A 21,381-nucleotide genomic window follows, 5' to 3' on the forward strand; every position below is an offset into this window, starting at 1 on the left:
TTACTTAGTTAAGAAGGATAAGACAATTTCTCATTGCGTTCACTATCTAAAAAAGGTAAAGGTACTACTTCTTGAGACTTATCTAATGGTTGATGAGATGTATCTATTTCCCATTTTTCTTTTATCTTATATAGATGAAAGTTTTATCGATATTACCCCTATTAAGAAAAACATCCTTTTATGAATGTAGCGTCTCTTGATTCAAATTCAGTTAATATTCTATCATAATCTTCCCTAATGAACACATACCATTTAGAGTGTTGAGAATATCCTATAAAGATACATATATATCCTTTTGGTCCAAATTTTCCAAAGACTTATGGGAAGAGTCATGGATAAATGTAATAGAACCCTAAGGTCACAACTGATTTAAATTAGGTTTTCTACTTGTTCATGACTTATAGAGAGTGAAAGCAAAGTAACTTAGAAGGCACTCGATTAGGTATTTAGGCAGTAGTTAACAATGTATCACCCAAAAAATGTATTGAAAGATTTGTCTGCACCATCGTTGACTTACCATTTCTAATAGAGTTCTATTTCTCTTTTTTTTTACACCATTTTATTGCAAAATTCTTGGAATTATTAGTTACCTCACTATTTCTTTTTTATTACATAGTTCCTTGAACTCTACAGACAAATATCTACAACGTCAATTAGTTCTTAAAGCTTTTATTTTTTTGTCTAATTGAGTCTCAACCTTATTTATATAATGTCTAAAGCAATAAATGACTTTAGGCTTGTGGGAGATCAAGTAGACATGATCGAATTGAGTGTAGTCATTTATAAAAGTAATGAAGTATGAGACATCATGCCTTGTTATAACATTCATAGGATCACAGATGTCTGAATGTATAAGTTGTAAAGGAAATTCAACTCTTACAACTTTGTCAAATGATTTTTTAGTAGTTTTTTCAACTGAGCAATACTCACATCTAAGCAGTTCAAGTTTTATGAAAGTTCCTAATAAACCTTTATAAGATCTATTTGTTCGATCTTGGTCAATCTGTCCTAATCTAGTATGTCATGTATTTGTATCTATATTCATACTACTAAAAGTAGCAAATAAAGAAAAGCTAACATTATCATTTTAATAAAAGGTGTCCAACACCATAAAACCATTCAACAAATAACCAAATCCACAAAAATCAATACCATTGTAAATTTTTCAACAAAGTTCCAAGATAAATCCAAATTATATCTTGGATTAAGAAGTACAAGCACAAAGACCAAATTTCATTGAATATCTGGAGCTATAAAACTTCATATAGGTATAGGGTTCGACTATCTTGCAAAACTAATTTGCAAGTGTGTATCTCTTTTACTGCAACTTTTATATTGTTGTCTACATAAAACCATCTCGTCTCATTTGGAATTCGACAAAATTCGACAAAAACTCCACTATCATGAGCTACATGGTTTGTGTTTCTTGAGTTTATAGTCTACATAAGATGAGACTTAGTTAATATCATAGTATTAAAAACAAAAGTTTCAAAACTTAAGGTAGAATGAGACAATACTTTTTTTCAGCTCCATCACAGGTGAAATGACCCTTATTGCCACAATTGTAACAAGTTATTTTAGTTTTGTCTCTCTTTTCAGCATGTTTATCTTTTTTTCCATTGTAATTGTTTGTTTTTCTTCTTAAAGGCTTTTACAATCTTCTTCTCTTTCTTGGGTTTATCCATAGATTAGCACGGATGTAATAAAGGCTGTTACAAGGACAAAATAACAAAATTATTCCCCGTGCTCCAACTTTAAAATTTAAGAGCTCACCACTTGAGATGTCTCTGGCAGTTTGCCAAGCTGGTGAGCATGTGGCTCTTCATCATTCACCTTATCCAGCATGATGTACTCAATAAATATTTTTTGCTGACTGAAAGTTTAAGATTAAAAAATGAGTTAAAATCTGAAATATTTCGCAAAAAGAGAGGGGGAGAGTCACACAGAGAGAATTGCAAATTAATTTTCAAGAAACATTTGTGAATCAATTGTTACCTATTCTTTTGATATGCATGAAGTGCATTCATAAGTTTTTCCAGAGGAAAAGCTTGAGCTGCAGGCATTATCTGGCAAAAAACTCTTGAACTGGTGCATGAAGGGATACAGCTAAATTCAAACCTGGTAGACCACTATGAAGCTTATTGATAGCATGAACAATGCCAACCTACACAAAGATTAGATGCAATTGGCAGGCTTGTAAGTCAGGAGTCTCCTGCATTCATAAGCCAGTACGCCATTTTAACATAATCAATGTAATATTTCTTAGAGATATGCTTTGACAGTAGCTCCAGCCAATTACTCCTAGCAACAGACAGTGACGGAATGATGTCCTCCTCTAATGAACTCGACAAACATTCTCTAACACTAGCCTCAAATAAATACGACCTTAAAAACTAATCACTTGACGTTAATGTACACATACAAATTAAGCATTACATAATTAACTAAATTAATCTAGATAGTAATATTAATGAATATGGAGCGATCAATGCAAGTAACAATCTAGTGAAATGATCACATATAATTAAACATTATGATCACATAGGATTCAAGTCAAAGATTGTGTTGTTAATAACAATGGAAAAAAAAAAACAAAAAGCTATAGACAAAATTCACCTCATCATATAAGCCACAATAAATGGAACACTAAGCCGAAAACATGCAGAGAAAGGCAACTTACAAAAACAGACACACTTCAAAAAAAATGTTATAGACACTGAAGAACTCAAGGCCGGGAGAAGCCAACCCAGCAGCCACAAACCATTCCCTTCCAAGCAAAAACACAATGAGGAACTACAACAGGAGAAGCAGCAACACTCAAGCGAAAAAAAAAAAAAACTCTGGTTTTTATCACCTAATTTGAGGAAGTTTGAGATGTAAACACTCCAGTTCTTTTCATTATACTTATTTTTCAATCCAGGCGAGGAGAAGCAACGCCACTCAAGCAAAATAATTTCTATTGACAATAACGAAATAAGTTTTATATAAATTGAAAAATTTTAAATCATGAAAAGTCAAAGACAAACACAGGACAGGAGAGACGCCGGAGAGAAGACGAGTTCCTGTCTACCATCATCAATGCTATGATGAGAACAAACAGTTTGATGCACTAATGATTCGGAGACGAGTTCTAGAGAGTTCGCCGATATGTTGAGTGCCGGAGAGGAAACGACTTTCGACGGTGGACTCATCAGCAGAGGAAGCCAACATTTGAAGAGTTCTGTAGGTCAGGCATTTTGATTGGAAAATGTCAGTTAAAAAAAGATGGGAATGTAGTAAGCTGTTGAAACGGACAACTTTTCTATTTATTCCTGAAATCAGCTCGAAAAGTTTGAGTATTAAATTTTATTTTTTATTAAATATTATTTAATTTTGATAAAAATATTTGGATCGGTTTTATAGTTTGGATTTTTTTTTTTTTAAAGTTGATTTAAACCAAATTGATTCAGTCTCATAAGCCAATTCGGTTTTGTTTGACTAAGCTCAATTTGTTTAGTTTAAATTTAAGTCAAATTCAAATAAGAAGTTTTTGAAACTGATTCAAATTTAGCTATGAGATATTCAAATCATTATTAGAGTTCAATTCAAATTTATAATTTAGATTCATAGCTCGAGTTAAACTATAATTTATTACTCAAATTTGTGATTTGAATTTATGGCTTGGATTCTTCGAGTTTGTAGCTTGTTTACAAAAAGATAAGGTCTTCTTCTGTATCTCTTGTTTAAGTAATACTATGTCTGCAAAATCCATTATTCAAAGTTGAAATTGAAAGGAGATCAAAATCCATCATTCAAAGTTTAACTAGATAGATAATCATAACTAGAAAGATCATAAACAAGAAACTAAGAGCATAAATAACATACATCACAACACCATTTATTTAGGTGCCTCCTACATCTTGCTGAAACTGCAATTTGATCTTCTTGAGTTTTGCTAAGGCATCTTTCATATTGATCCTCTGTTCAGGTGATTCCATGGAACACTTTAAAGCCAAATTCATGATGCTTGACAAGCAATTCACTTTCGCTGCAAAACCATTATCTTCTCTTAACAAATTAGCATCCACAACTTCAGTAATTACATCAGGCAGTGATGCCTCCACCAAGTTCTTTAAGCTTATTTCTCCAGCAAACATCTCATCTGTGGGCTTTTTTCTTGTGAAAGTTTCCAACAACAAAATCCCAAAACTGTAGACATCTCCTCTTGTGGACACAATCCCCGTTGATCCATACTCTGCAAATTTACATTATATTCATCATTAAAAATAAATAATATTCTAACTGAGATTTAGAATTGAAACTTTACCTGGTGCCATATACCCCATAGTAGCTAGTGTAAAGGTTTGTGTCTTCGAATCTCCTTCATCTAAGAGCTTGGCAATGTCGAAATCACTCACATGAGCAGTCATATCTTCATCTAATAAGATATTCTGAGGCTTCAAATCACAATGGATGACTGGTGTTGAATAATCATGATGGAGATATTCAAGAGCCGATGCAACATCTATCATTATGTTCAGCCTTTGTAGCATATCTAGGAAATAGTCGTGAGAATACAACCACTTCTCAAGACTACCATTGGGCATGAATTCGAGTATCAAGGCCTTAAAATCGATGTTACAACAGCTACTAAAGACTTTTATGAGATTTCGATGACGAATGTTGCGCAATACTTCACATTCAGAATCAAAGCTTCTAAGTACTCTCTCTACTTGCAAAGTAAAAACCTTTATTGCAACAATAGTTCCATCTGAAAGTGTCCCTTTGAATACTGAACCAAAGCTACCAATACCAAGCAAGTTGCACTCACTAAAATCATCAGTGGCTTGTTGAATTTCTAGATATGATGTTCTTCTCCATGTTGCTAAAGGTAATGAATCGACTTGATCAACTGAAAAATGTTTTTTCCCATAATAACACCTTACGAAGACAAATGTTACAATTACTACCATTAAAACTGGTAGGACTGAAGACAAAATGTATTTCATTACCAGTGTTTTTGGTCGTTTGATGGTGTTAACATTGCAAAGAGGAACCCCTTGCCTTGGCAAACCACACAATGCGTGATTTAACAAAAAGGATTGAGCAGAAAATGTTTTGAAAGGACCTTTATTAGGAATTTGCCCTTGTAAATTATTTACAAAGACATTGAATTTCTTGAGATAGGTGAGAGCCTCTAATGATTTAGGAATTTCTCCTGAAAGACTATTGTTAGAGAGATCCAAAAATAACAAGCTTATCAATGCCCCAAATGTGTTGGGGATGACACCTTCAAATCTATTGTCCGCCAAAGATAGAGTTTCAAGAGATTGAAGGTCCCCAAGGGTGGTGGGAATATTCCCTGACAAGAGATTTTTTGACAAATCTAGACCTCTCAAGACCTTCAAACTCTGTATACTTGGAGATAAAAAACCACTTAATGAATTCGATGACAAGTTTACTTGCAAGATATACTGAAGAGTCCATAAGGATGGGGGTATACTAGAATTTAATTTGTTTGAGCCTAACTGCAGTTCTCTCAGAGAAGTCAAATTCGCCATGCATGTTGGTATTGGTCCAGAAAGCATATTATCATTCAATAGCAAAGAATTTAACATGTGTAATTGGCAAAGCTCATGAGGAATGAATCCCAAAAAATTATTTTTATCTAGCCACAGAGCTTGGAGATTCCACAAATTTCCCATCGTTGTTGGAATAAATCCGTTCAAGTCATTTTCTGAAAGATCTAAAGTTATCAAGCTATGCAAGTTACCCATCTCATCAGGAATGTTGCCCTTGATCTTGCAACTACTTGCAACAAAACTCTCAAGAGTTGCAGATAAATTGCTGATTGAAAGTGGTATGACGCCATACAGTGGATTATTTTCCAAGAATAGATTCTTTAGTTTCCTGCAATTTGTCAAAGAAGACAGAAAGTTCCATTCTGCTGTAGGTGATTCAGTGGTGAAGTTATTGTACCCAAGGTTAAGCCATTTGAGGAATTTCAAGTTGCCAAATGTAGTTGGAACAGGCACAGAAAATAAGTTGTGGGAGAGATCTAGCCTAGCGAGCTTGGAAGCATTGGTAATGGAGGTGGGGATTGTTCCAGTAAGTTCATTTGAACCTATGAAAAGATGCTTTAAGTTGGGAACCCCCTGGCCAATGGTTGATGGTAGATAGCCTGAAAGGTTATTCACAGATAGACTAATATTTATTATGGTTGAAATATTGAAGATCGAGGCCGGTATTACACCACTTAAGCTATTCAAACCTAGATATAGTTCTTGTAGATTTTGCAAATTGCCTATCTCCTCTGGAATTTCACCTGCCAAAATGGAAACGCTGAAACATATTTTTTAATAGAATATAAGAAATAAAAACATGTAAATATATTAAAATTTTAAACATTGATAATGTGATCCCAGCAGGATAAAAATTTCCAAGGGGGTTATTTTTTCTTTTTCTTTTTTTAATTTTAAACGCTGGAGTTTCTTTTTTTTTTTTTTAATTTCTTAAACGCTCCAAAATATTTCATACCAGTTTCAAGGTGTTTAAGAAATCAAAATGTTTCAAACAAAAAGAGACTCACCCCAAGGTGTGTTTATATACTTCCTAGGCAAACAGTAATGCGTAAAACCGAAATGAAGACGAGGCAATATAATACACATGCTATGCAATCAGGTTCTTATGTCAAACAAATCAAAGTGTGCACATACAATATAATATTAAAATCAATAAAACTATATTTACACATTTTTGAGTATGTAATTAATTATATGTGATTGAGTAATTTTGAATGAAGGATGAAATAATACATAATCACATAATAAAATATTATCTACATATCCAATTATATATGCAAAAGTGTATGTGTATAATATTTCTCTATTAAAATCACAAGTCTTAAGAAGTGTAAATACCTGTTAACTCGTTATCCCTGAGATATAACGAATTGAGAGAAGTACAATTCTTGATATTCTTAGGAATATTGCCGCTTATCGCATTGCGTTCAAGACTAATCTTCTCAAGTGATGGAATGTGTTTGCAGATATCAGCTGGGAGACTGCCGAATAGGCCACTGCTATCAAGATAAAATACTCCAAAGAAGAAATGTTTAAGATGCTTGACGGGAAGAGACCAACTGTAAATTGAAAATCCAACCAAAATAGACTTACAACAAAGCTTAGTTCACTAATTTATCATGAAATTTTGACCACTAATAGGTGCCTATATGATATGTAATTTTGAACATCTTTTTGAGATACAGCGAAAACTTGTACTGCTGACTGTTTTAAGAGTGTGAGAGGGTAACTCTGCTATTAATGCTCCCAATTATTCGCAATGTTGGGTTGGGACTCATGTTTTAAGTTTAGGCCCGTTAGTGGTTGGATGTAGTGACCCAAATTCTACAATAAGTGTATTGGGAATAGATTGGGCGTTCTAGTATAATAACACTTGTTCTTATTTGAAGCACAGGCATTACACTTGAAACTCCGAATCATAGCAGAATATTGAACGACCAAAGGAATTGTATCGTTCCCTTCTGAACCACTAGGACTTAAAGTAGTATAACAGGCATTCCATCAAATGAAGAGGTCATTTCATTGGGGGTATAAATTCATTATGTTCGTGGGTTTTACCTAGATTTTTGGAGGCTAAGGAAAAGGCTATGGCTTTAAGTTTTCTACACTTAATATTAGAAAGAATTTTTTTTTATGTCTCTTGTTCTCCTTATATAAAACTTCAATGTTTGTGACTTCTCTATTCTCTACCTGTCTTTTTTTTTCTTTCACGTTTTAGGTTTTCCACATAAATTCTTATGCTCTTTTGCTCTTGCATTAATTGTTTCATGTTGCATTAAATATTTGATTTTTGGGTTTCGCATAAGAAGTGATACCAAAGCATTGGATCTAATGTTGTCTACTTCAGCATTAATCCTTAAGGCTGAAATTGTAATGTTTGATGGTACAAGTTTTGCCATCTAGCAAGTCAAAATGATGATAGTCTTGACCAAGGTAAGTACCAAGAAGAGACTGCGTGTGAAAGTAAAGCAACCTCAAATTATAGACGGTGATGATCGAATGGGGTGATATGGATGAGAAAGCCCTTTCATCGATCCAATTGAATTTAAGCACCAACATACTCTGAATTATATGTATACCAAAAGTATGTATGCATAGTATTGCTCCTTATTATAAATCTATTTTTTTTAGATTAATTAACTCAATTAATTTATCATTGATGTATAAAGAAAGAATGGAACTTGATATGGTCAATCTAAATGAAGAGCAATATTATGTGTATATACTTTTGAATACATAATTAGGTATACAAATAATGTGTTATCATATAATGAGGTATTACTTTATCTTTGATTTAAAATCACTTAATCACATGATGACATATAATTTCTACACCTAACTGTACACTCAAAAATATGTATAGTTTTATTTCTAAAAATATATTGAATTTTGGAAGGAATTATACCAGCTAAATGATTGAAACCAAGAGTTAAATACCGTAGATTCTTCAACTTGCCAATACCTTGTGGAATGTCACCTGCTAGAGGACAAAAATTTGCCAAAACATACGGTTATTAGAGATTAAATAAAAGGAACATGGGGATTACATTTTATAGCCTTATTGACAGCCAAATTATGCCCGGATGAGATCATATCTAATCACATAATAAATACTATCTATACAGTTTTATTGACCATGAATACACATGCCAGCTAAAAGTAAATTATGCTAAAAAAAATCTGGTGCAATCATACCTTCTAAGTTGTTCTCCTCAAGAGTCAAAATTGTAATCTTACTCGAATTTCCAATATTTCGTGGTATGAGCCCAGTGAATTTATTGTACGACACTGAATAAACATTAGCCTCACTGCAGTTGCCTAAACTTCCTGGAATCTGGCCAGAAAATCCATTCAAAGATAGAGTTAGCCATTCAAGTTTTGGAAGACGATTACAGAGACCATCCGGCAGACTGCAAGACAACAAATTGCCGGTTAAACGAAGCTCTTGCAGCGACGAACTGTTGTAGATGCTACTCCAAGGTATGGAGCCCGAGAGCAAGTTATATCCCATAAAGAAAATTTTCAGCCTGGTGAGCTTCGCAATCTCTGGTGAAATGCTTCCTTCGATATTATTGTTGCGTGCCCACAAGGCCTCTAGCGTAGTTACATTAAAGAGAACATCTGGGATGGTACCTGAGAAATTATTATATTGAAGTTTCAGGATTTGGAGTTTGGATAAGAGACCAATAAATCCTGGAATACCTCCACTTATTCTATTGTTAGCGACAGAAAAGATTCTAAGTCGGCGTAATTGTCCCAGTTCATTTGGCAGATGGCCGTGGAAATTGTTGTAACTAAGATCAAGTTTCACCAGGAATGAGAGATTGCCCAAGTGTGGAGAGATGGTGCCACCGAGATCCATGAGTGAAAGGTTCAAGGCTGTGACTCTTTCATGGCGAGCACCACAGGAAATACCAACCCAGCTGCAAATTGGATTAGAAATGGACCAGTTATATGCCAGTACACTGTAAGGATCGGAAGTGATATGTGCTTTGAATTGAAGAAGAGTAGATTGATCGGTTGTTAAATTTTTGGCAGTCATAGCCAAGGTAGCTATGAAACAGTAATGCAAAAACAAATAGACGCCCAAGATATTTCCCATTTAATTGTGAAGTAAGAGTATGAAGTGGAACAAGAACTTATAACGAAGATAATTCAGCAATTTTGGATTACAATTTAGGTAATTTTCAAATAGAACCAAATCATATATATATATATATATTTGACAAAATTTGTAAGTAAGCGATTTCTCGTTTTTATATTTATTTTATTATTTTCTTTATAGGTATATTTTATATAGATATTTCATATTTACTTTATATATTTATATTATATTGTAAAAAACTATAATCTAATTAATTTTATTAAATAATATATATTTTAAAATAAATAATTTTAAAAAATTTAAACTATAATTAAAACTAGCTCGTTAACAATTTTTCTTCTTCTCAACAATTCTTCTTTTTCTTTGACAACTCTTATTCTTTTTCAATGATGATGTTTCTTCTTTAGCAATTTGAACAAGCTAAGGTTAATATCGAATTGGTCATTTTGGATTCAAACTGAATTTGTGTTGACTCTAATTTAAGTTCAAGTTGAATCCATATAATCCCATATGTATATACTTTGATTAGTAAGATGACGTACTTAAGATGAGCATACATAATATAATCCAAATTCTATTTAAGTAAAATAATAAAATTTCAGATTATAAATGGAAATGTATTATATTTTTTTAAGAAGCTAATACATTACCTAGAAATTGAATGAAATTTACTGGGTAAAATTCAAGAAATACTGTTGCGAAGACAGTGAAATGGCTTGTTGTACTATATATTATTATTATTCTTCATAATACTTTATTAATCTGAATCTTTTGCGTGATTAGGGCTGAATTTCAAAAAATAGCCTTTGAATTTTCCAATAAAACAAAGAGACTTAACTATTCTTATTCAAAGTGACTTTATATATTTTATTTTTCTTGCTTTTGGTTCTTCTTTCATAACAAAAGCATGTGATGACTAATTAATTTGGATTTTGTGTTCTCATATGAGAAAATTTTGAGCCACTTATTATTGCAAACTTTTACCTATTTGAGCTTTTTCTTTTTTTTTTTTAAATAAGAAAAAGTTTGCTCCACTCTCTCACAGTTTAGTCTTTGTAAGGGAATTCATCTAATTTAGAAACCATGTAATATCAAAAGAATAAAAAATATAATAAATTTATGGAACTATAAAGAAAAGAAATTTATGTCTTTTATTCTATATTTGATTGCACGTAAAGCTGATGATTTTTGATATGATCTATTAACATAACATGACATGTACTTTTTGAGTATTTTTTACACGAATTCTAATTGAGTTGCATTCAAATCAACTTTTTTGTGAATGAGATTGTGTTTGGATTGGCCTTTCATAAACTGAACATGACTTGAATGTTTTGTGGAAAAAAAAAAATTGACAAATTGATATATCAATATGGATGAAAGTTCAACCCACCAAACTAAGTCATTGGCATGCCCCATGTTGACGGGAACCTAGGTTAGAGATGGGGACAATTAAAATCCCCTCAATCGGGGGTGAGAATAGATTTATTTTTTATCTATTCCCACCCCAACTTATCTTATTCTCTATATATCTTTTAAACTCTTAAATATTAAATTATTCTTACGAAAACTACAAAAAAAAAAACATCTTAAGTGAGAAAAAATTTACAAGGAGATAAGTATCTCATTATTATAACTACTAATTTTATAATTTTAATTACTAATTATATGTACACTCATTAAAACAAAAAAAAAAATTATACTTTTAATGACCGATTTTTAATTTTCTTACTAAAAATACTTACAAACTCATTGTTATTGGTCTTATAGGAATATAAAAAACTAGGGATGGATGCAAATGGAACGAAACTAGAACACCCCTTAATTTATTTTCAAACATTTATATATTGTTTTAGCTAACATAAAATTGGTGTTGTAGTCAACAGATCTCTTCGTCCGACAAAGAGACGAACTTGAGGCGAAGAATCTCCACCCATCTCTTGGACATCGCATCGTGTCGTTGTTGGACTATAGCAAAGGTCGACATCGACTCGATCAACAAAGGGATTTGAAGTTGAAGAGGGGGTTAAATGAAGTTATTAAAAGTTTGGGGGCAACTGAAATGAGAAAAAGAAGGAAACCCTAGGTTTTGGGGGAGGGGAGAAATGTGACTGTTCAAAGTTAAAAAATTTTAAACAAAAGTGAAATTGTTAGTTTTTAAAACCTAAGAAAAAAATAAATGAATTATATATATTTTTAATATAATTATTAAAATGAAGACTTTATCATTTATCTTAAGTGAAAATTTTAATGAAAATTAGTTTTTAAATAGATATTTAAGTTTTTAAAACTCAATTGTTATATATTTACCTTTGTATTAAAATTTGAATAGGAAATAGTCCTATGGCAAAAATAAAAACGCTAATAAATTAACCAGAAATTGAATGAAATTCATTGGGTAAAATTAAAGAAGTACTGTTGCGACGGCAGTGAAATGACTTGTTGTACTATATATTATTATTATTCTTCATAAAGCTTTATTAATCTGAATCTTTTGCGTGATTAGGGCTGAATTTCAAAAAGTAGCCTTTAAATTTTCCAATAAAATAAAGAGACTGAACTATTCTTATTCAAACTGACTTTATATATTTTATTTTTCTTGCTTTTGTTTCTTCTTTCACAACAAAAGCGTGTGATGACTAATTAATTTGGATTTTGCGTTCCCATATGAGAAAATTTTGAGCAACTTATTATTGCAAACTTTACCTATTTAAGCTTTTTCCTTTTTTTTTTCTAAATAAGAAAAATTTTGCCCCACTCTCTTACGGTTTAGCCTTTGTAAGGGGATTCATCAAATTTAGAAACTATGTAATATCAAAAGAATAAAAAATATGATAAATTTATGGAACTATAAAGAAAATAAATTTATGTCTTTTATCCTAAATTTGGTTGAACGAAAAGTTGACGATTTTTTATACAATCCATTAACCTGATATGACACATATTTATTGAGTATTTTTTACACGAAGTCTAATTAAGTTGTGTTCGTATTTAGTTTGGAGTTTCATAAACCAAACATGACATGAATGTTTAAAAAAAAAAATTGGCAAATTGATATATCAAAATGGATGGCAGTTCAACCCAACAAACTAGGTCATTGGCCTGCCCCATGCCGATAGGGACATGGGTTACAGACAGAGACAACTAAAATCCCCTCAATCAAAGGTGAGGATAGATATATTTTTGATATATTCCCTCATTCTCTATATATCTTATAAACCCTTAAATATTGAATTATCCTTAAAATATTTGAATTATTATAAATACTATAAAAAAAATGTCTTTATTGAGAAAAAATTAACGAGGGGATAAATATCTCATCATTATAACTACTAATTTTATAACTTTAATAACTAATTATATGTACGCTCATTAAAACTAAATAAATTATACTTTTAACGACAAATTTTTAATTTTCTTACTAAAAAACTTACGAACCCATTGTCATTGGTCTTATAAGTATATAAAAAAACTAGAGATTGATACGAATTGAATTAAACTGGAAAACCCCTTACTTCATTTTTAGACATTTTTATATTTTTTTACCCTTCACATACTTGTTGAGTATTTTTTACATGAATTCTAATTGAATATTGTTCGGAGCAACCTTTTTGTGAATAAGGTCGTATTTGGGTTGGCCTTCCATAAACCGAACATGACATGAATGTTTTGTAAAAAAAAAGAAATTTGTCAACTTGATATATCAATATGGATGACAGTTTAGCCCATTAAACAAGTCATTAGCATGCCTTTCCTCGATAGAACATGGGTTAGAGATAAAAACGACTAAAATCCCCTCAATCAAGGATGAGAATAAATATATTTTTTATTTGTTCTCTCTCCAGCTTTTCTCTTTCCCTATATAACTTTTAAACTCTTAAATATTGAATTACCTTTAAAATATTTGAATTATTACAAATACTATAAAAAAAAAAACGTTTTTAGTAAGGAAAAATTAATGAGGGGATAAATATTCCGTCATTATAACTACTAATTTTATAACTTTAATGACTAATTATATGTGCAATTGTTAAAACTAAATAAATATATACTTTTAACAACTAATTTTTAATTTTCTCACTAAAAAAATTTACAAAACTGTTGTTATTGGTCTGCTAAGTATATAAAAAAACTAAAGATGGATGCGAACTGAACTGAACCAAAACACCATTACTTCATTTTCAAACATTTATATATTTTTTTAGCCAACATAAACTCGGTATTGTAATTTGAAAAAATGACTAAAACGATATTATTTTAATATATAATACTCGAAACGATATTATTTAAGTCGATTCATTCAAATTTTTTTAGACACGTGAACTTGGTGAACCAATTTTCCCTCAAACTCAAGTTCAACCTTGAAAATAACTTTCGAGGCTGAGCTCAAGCTTGAGTTCTTTTAATTTGAACTTGTTTGAGTCAAACTAGGTTTCAAATTTGAATAAATTTAATTCAGATTTTACCTTAATTATAAAATGCGTGATATACAATTCTAATTGCCCAAATATGATATGTGATTAGACTATCCTCCTTAGGCCTAGTATACGTTTAGTCAATTGTCGTGGTCTTCAATCTTAATGTGGTTGTTTCCGATTGTGAGCTACTATGCTAAGTTTGGGTCATTTTCGTAACTGTCATCTATGACTTAAAGAAACTAATTAAGTTATTATTATTTATTAAGTTTCTTTTGTTTACTTCACTAATAAGAAAATAAAAAATAAATTATCTTGCAAGTCCAAACCCTCCATCTTCAGCTTTTTCTTCGTCAATTTTCTCCTTCAATTTTTTTTTGGTAAGTAGGTTGTATAGAGAAAGAAAAAGAGCCAAGGAGGCCCAAATAAACTAAGCTGACCCAAGGTTTGGTGCAAAGATGTTTTTCCACTCTTAGTTGTATTAATAACATTTACCCACCCAAATAATAACTCTGTTAATAAAAACAACAATTTAAAATCAGCCTGATAGTCGAACTAGTTGTCTCAGTGGTTTATGGTTCGACTAGTTCAACTGACTAGCTTCAATCTAAGCCACTATAATTAAATAAATGATGAAGAATTAATACTTCATAATATTATACAATTATTTTATTAATTAATATGAATGTCATCTATTAAACATTTTCAAAATTACCACTACATTTTAATATGTTTGTTTATACTGATAATACAATGAACAATATTAGAATACAAATCATTCACATAAATTTTATTTTATTCATCATGAGTCCTTGACTTCAAATTTTATTAGCACAAACTCTTCTACATTTAGAACCAAGAATGATAAAAAAAAATTATAAACTGAAATTTCTATATTACTCATTTAACAAGTATATGTAAATCATACAAAGTTCATGAGATGCCAACTCTATACAATTATTAGTAACAACCAAGTCTACCTTTTTCTTTGAAACATAAATTTTAATAGAGTAAAACCAAAGTAGTTAGAAAAAAGCAAATAAATAAATACAATAATCAAACACCAAAGGAATTGTTGGAAAAAATTAGCCAATTCTGTAAATTCAAAATAGTGTAAATTGTGTACCCGAATTTGATTTCTCTGCCTGAATTGATCCAAAGCATGTTTATCCAAATTTAATTATTTTCACAACACAATTTGCTATCATGTACTTTGTTTCTTGATTATGTGATTTGCATTTCTAGAAGTTTTGCAACCTGTTCTATATTTGGTTCTTGTAGTTCTGCGTATTGACTAATCAACCTGACAACAAAACAAATGTATGGGCATGTATATATCATAGCATATATAAGGCTTCTAATAGTAATTGAATAGGGTGCTTTTGACATTTTTCTTCTTTCATCTTACTCTGGGGACATATGTCTTGACTCAATAATTCGCCTTTTTGAAACATGAATATCAACGGGTTTACAATTTGTCATATTGAATCGTTCTAAAGTCTTTCAAATATAATGTTCTAGTGACAAAGCTGAAAGTTTCTTTAAACGATCCCTCTTGATTTTAATTCCTAATATATAATATATCTTAGCCCTATCCTTGTCAAAATTCATAGATAACCAACCTTTAATAGTCATCACATACTTCAAATCGTTTCTTGTTATTAACACATCATCTACGTATAGAAATAGAATTGAAAATTTGTCATCAAACTTTTTCACATAAACATAATGGTCTTGTCCAATCATTTTAAAATCATAAGATATTATATCCTTATGAAATTTTAGGTACACTATCTGGATGACTGTTTTAGGTCGTATATTGACTTTGAAACTTACACACTTTGCGCTTCTAAGCCTTAACAACGAAACATATAAGTTGTTTCATGTAGATTTCTTCACCAAACTCTCCATTAAGGAAAACTATCTTGACATCCATCTAATGCAACTCTAAATCAAAATGTGCCACTATAGCTAAAATCAAATGAATTGAAGTAAACCTTTCAACTGGCAAAAAAAAGTTTCATCACAATCTATACCTTCTTATTGAGTGTAGTCTTTCACCACAAGGTGAGCTTTGTATTTATCATTGAGTCATCTACCTTTCATTTAATTGTGAGAATCTACTTGTTCCCAACGAGTTTTTGACTCAAAGGTAAGTTAAGCAAACTCCAGACTTGATTTATTTTCATAGATTTCATTTTTCCTTCTAATGTTTCTTGTCATTTTTTTCTTATCAAGGGATGATAAAGCTTTTTTTATGCCTTTAAGTTCTTCATCATTTTTAAGAGTGATAATGAAAACTTCATTTTTAATCTCAAAATGTTGTTTAGGTACCTTTGGATAACCACTTCTACGCAATTGAAAATCACCACTCCAACTATCCAAAATAGATTATAGCTTAATCTCATTACCTCTACTCAGTTGAGAAGGATAAGGCAATTTCTCATTGCTTTCACTATCCAGAAAAGGTAAAGTGTAAGACTCTTCCCTAGAAGTACTACCTACCAAAGGAGAAATGTTACAAATTAATATCCAGAGCATCTATTTTTTTTTTCTTTTCAAATATTTTAAAATGAACACCTCATTAAAATTGTTTAGAAATTATTCAAAGAAAACTGAAAATCTGAAAGTGAACAAAAGATGTATATACTCATATAAAAACTCATCTGAAAGCATCTGAAAACATGAAGTGATCATATATAACTATACAATCATCTCAAAAAGGTCATACGTCAACAAGAACATGTGACTGTATGCATGTAATATAAACCAGAGATAACTTGCACCAGTCGGATCTATCTTCACTAACTATCTCTGCCTTGCAATTATCTCGATCATATGTACCTGTAATCATGAAAGAAAAGGAAGTGAGAGATAAGAACACTCAATAAAAGGCAAAAATTAAGTAAACTATCTCTTTTCCTATTCTAACTCACTCTCGGGATTCAACTCCATATCATAACCTCCATAAGAAATCGATGGGATAATCTAGTTCATTCTTTACTATATGAGTCATACTTTGTCCCATCTGGTGTCTATTTGATACTTTCTGGAAGCTGACTATAGGGATTTGACACTTTTCTAAGCTCGAGCTCTCTTCTTGTCTCTCACTACACCATTTTTTAATCTGAATTGAGCTCTACTATGAGCATGTTCTACTGCGAACAGACCCTACTAGGGATTTATGTCCTACTACAGACATGCCCTACTATGGGCAGTGTAATGTAAAGTGCCCCCTCATACTTCATAGCATGCATGCGTGTCATATATCATACTAATTTTGCTTTCATCTAAATCTATTCACAATTCACCAGACTAAACTCTTGGGACAACCCCTGAATCTTGAGCCCTAAATTCCTTTTTTTGTTTTTCTTTCTTTTCTTCTTCTTTTCTTTTTCTCTCCTTTCTTTCCTTTCCTTTCTTTCTTTCTTCCTTTCTTTTTTCTCCTTTCTTTCCTTGTTCACAGACTGTTTATATGGTAGGGTAGCCTTCTTTTTCATACAATTTAACAATTCTAAAAATCTCTAATTCATACAAGCTATATATTGTTTAAAAGAGGATTCAAAGAGCTTTCCAACAAGTTATAATAGCACACATAATTCATTAGATAAGGCAGTCAAAACGTGAGATGAATTCAGTGGCAAAAAACTATCTTCACTGCTTATTTGATAAAGCAGTCCTTTTGGTTCATACAATATTTTAATAGTCCAAGTTATCTCTAATTCATACAAGCTATATATCATTAGAAAGATGATTCAAAGAGCTTTCCAACAAGCTATAATAGCACTCATGATTCATTAGATAAGATAGTCAAAACGTGGGATGACATCAGTGGCAAAAAAACTATATTCACTGTTTATTTGGTAAAGCAATTTTTTTCTTCATGCAATTTAATGGTCCAAATGGTCTCTAATTCATACAAGCTATATATAACTAAAAATATGATTCAAAGAGCTTTCCAACAAGATATAATAGCACTTATGATTTATCAGATAAAACAGTCAAAATATGGGATGAAATCAGTGGTAAAACTGTAAGTATTATCCAACTCTCTGTCATGAACAAAATCACACACCTAGATACCCCAAATGGCAAAACAACATTTCTCAACTTCAAAATCATCATTTATAACATAGATCCAGGAACCAAAAACCTAAAACATGTAACATATCAAGGATAATACCCTTTACCTGGTTTCAAGTCAATCTTTACAAGTTGGCTCCCTCCTCCTTGTTTTGATTCATTTATCATCAAAATTACCTTAAATCAACACCAAAACATTCTAAGATATTCATATAATATGCATCCAATATATATAAACATAGGTAAAGGGAAAAGAAAGAGATCTTTTGATTACTAAAGCTTCTAAAGTGTTTCCTCTTCTTTCCCTTCCTTACTTTTCTTTCAAACCCTTCCAAATCACCCATTTTTCTTTAAAAACACAACAAAAACAAAGAAGAACACTGCCTTCTTCTGGAAGAGACAGGAGAATGATGGAAAAAAGGGTAAAAGTTGTCTTTTTTGACTTTTCTCTCTATATATATATATATTTACATACTTTTTAATATATATATATATATATATATATATATATATATATATATATATATATATATATATATATATATTAAAAAGTATATACATATGTATATATATATATATGTATATATATGTATATATGTATATACTTTTTAATATATATATATATATATATATATATATATATATATGTATATATATATGTATATATATATATATATGTATATATATGTATATATGTATATATATGTATATATGTATATATGTATATATATGTATATATGTATATATGTATATATATGTATATATATATATATATATATATATATATATATATATATATATATATATATATATATATATATATATATATATATATATGTATCTTTGTTTTTCTTTGTAATTGTTTTGTATATAACACACACACATACATTTCAACATATAAATTGAAAACTGGAAATGTCTCAAAGTATGACCAAAAGACACAAATGCCTCTGAAACGTACCTGAGGGTGTTACATAAAGGTACTACTTCTTGAGACTCAACTAATGGTTGATGAGATGTATGTATTTCCTATTCTTTTTCTATCTTATATAGATAAAGACTTTTATCGATATTACACCTATTAGGAAAAACATCCTTTTATGAATGTAATGTCTCTTGATTCAAATTCAATTAATATTCCATCATAATCCTCCCCAATGAACACATACCATTTGGAGTGTTGAGAATATCTTATAAAGATACATTTATATCCTTTTGGTCCAAATTTTACAAAAACTTATGAGAAGAGTCATGGATAAATGTAACAGACCCCCAAAGTCGCAATTAATTTAAATTAGGTTTTCTACTTATCCATAATTTATAAAGAGTGAAAGCAAATTGACTTAGAAGTTATTCGATTAGGTATTTAGGCAGTAGTTAATAACGTATCATCGCAAAAATGTATTGGAAGATTTGTCTGCGCCATCATTAACCCACCATTTCTAATAGAGTTTTCTCATTTACCCTACACCATTTTATTGCGGAATTCTTAGAATTATTAGTTACCTCACTATTTCTTTTTCATAACATAGTTCCTTGAACTCTACAAACAAATATCCATGACCTGGGTCAGTTCTTAAAACTTTTATTCTTTTGTCTAGTTAAGTCTTAACCTCATTTATATAGTAACTAAAACAATAGATTGCTTTAGGCTTACAGTAGATCAAGTTGACATGATTGAATTAAGTATAGTCATTTATAAAAGTAATGAAATATGAGATATCATGCCTCGTTCTAACATTCATAGGACCATAGATGTCCGAATGTATAAGTTGTAAAGGAAATTCAACTCTTACAACTTTGCCTAATGATTTTCTAATAGTTTTTCCAACTGGCAATACTCACATATAGATAATTCAAGTTTTATGAAAGTTTCCTACTAAACCTTCATGAGCCAATCTATTTGTTTGATCATGGTTAATTTGTCCTAATCTAGCATATCATATATTTGTATCTACATTCATACTTCTAGGAGTAGCAAATAAAGAAAAACTAACATTATCATTCATACTTCTAAGACTTAATTAAAGCACAATACTAAAAACAAAAGTTTCATAACTTAAAGTAGAATGAAACAATACTTTTTTTCAACTCCGTCACAGGCGAAATGACCCTTATTGCCATAATTGTAATAGGTCATTTTAGTTTTATCTCACTTTTTAATATGTTTACCCTTCTTTCATTGGAATTACTTATTCTTGTTCTTAAAGGCTTGTATAATCTTCTTCCCTTTCTTAGACTTACGCCACTTAGAAATCGCAATTTCGACCCAAATTTAGGAGTTATGACCTTCTCTAACCTTAAAGGGGAAGAGATTTTTCAATAAAAATAAGAAAGTGGACAAGGATGAGAACGGGGATATGAGAAAAATCCTTGCAATTGGGGACAAGAATACATGTGTCCCTTCCTTGCCCAACTCTCATCTTCGTATAAATATATTAATATATTTATTTAAAATACTAATAAAACTTTATAGTTTTAGATTATTTATATTTTTCAAATTTATTTAGGTTTTTGTTATGTATATTAAAGTGGTTAATATATGATATTTGTGATATTTGAAATAGTGGGTTGGTCTTAATTTTATTTAATTTTGTTATTTAATATATTTATGTTATGTTTAAAAGGTATGGAGAGAGGATTTTTCTCCGCAAGTAAAGGGAGGAGATTTTTTCCCGTAGAGACAAAAAAGAGATAGAGAGAAAATTTTTCTTCTTAAGGAAGAGACAAAGAATCATAGTCATCCCGTAATGGAGATTATGATTGATATCCCCTATGGGGACAAGGACAGAGATGGGGATTTAGATTCCCTCTTTAACTCTCTCTTTTGCCATCCCGAGTGCCACTTATGTGTGAAGCTAGAAAACCTCTTAGAACTAAGTGTTGCAATGTATGCATGAACACTTGGTCCAACTACCTTAAAGCGCTTGTCCTCTAGCTCGATATACTGAGCAATGTCAGCAAAGTCCTTACATTCTCATTGTAGATCATATTCACCTTCATATGCTTCTAATTATCAGGGAGAGATCATATTACTTCATGAACTTGTTGTTCATCCATTAGGCTATTCTAGCTGATTTCAGTTTCATAATCATATTTAACATTTCTCTCAAATATGGTTTCATTAATTTGTTAGGGACCTACTTATATGTGCCAAATTTAATGATCAACTGCTTTAGTTTGGACACAGTAGTTACTTCAAACTGTTCTTTCAAAA

General features: G+C 30.8%; 1 protein-coding gene and 1 long non-coding RNA gene across 2 annotated transcripts; both read right to left on the reverse strand.

The window, feature by feature from the left end:
- Positions 1 to 1,650: 1,650 nt before the first annotated feature.
- LOC123200949 lies at positions 1,651 to 3,135 on the reverse strand. The gene is made up of 3 exons (XR_006498685.1): positions 3,027 to 3,135; positions 1,996 to 2,164; positions 1,651 to 1,873 (listed from the first exon to the last, which is right to left on the reverse strand). It is a non-coding gene; the product is annotated as an uncharacterized LOC123200949 (long non-coding RNA).
- A 662-nt stretch (positions 3,136 to 3,797) lies between these two features.
- On the reverse strand, positions 3,798 to 9,663 carry LOC123200893 (probable LRR receptor-like serine/threonine-protein kinase At3g47570). The gene is made up of 5 exons (XM_044616273.1): positions 8,757 to 9,663; positions 8,499 to 8,538; positions 6,908 to 7,120; positions 4,307 to 6,321; positions 3,798 to 4,234 (listed from the first exon to the last, which is right to left on the reverse strand). Exons 1-5 carry the CDS (start codon positions 9,661 to 9,663, stop codon positions 3,882 to 3,884), a joined length of 3,528 nt encoding a protein of 1,175 aa, XP_044472208.1. The 3' UTR covers positions 3,798 to 3,881.
- Between the last annotated feature and the right edge of the window lie 11,718 nt (positions 9,664 to 21,381).

Source organism: Mangifera indica, chromosome 17 (genome assembly GCF_011075055.1).
Source record: "Mangifera indica cultivar Alphonso chromosome 17, CATAS_Mindica_2.1, whole genome shotgun sequence".
Classification (NCBI taxonomy): Eukaryota; Viridiplantae; Streptophyta; class Magnoliopsida; order Sapindales; family Anacardiaceae; genus Mangifera; species Mangifera indica.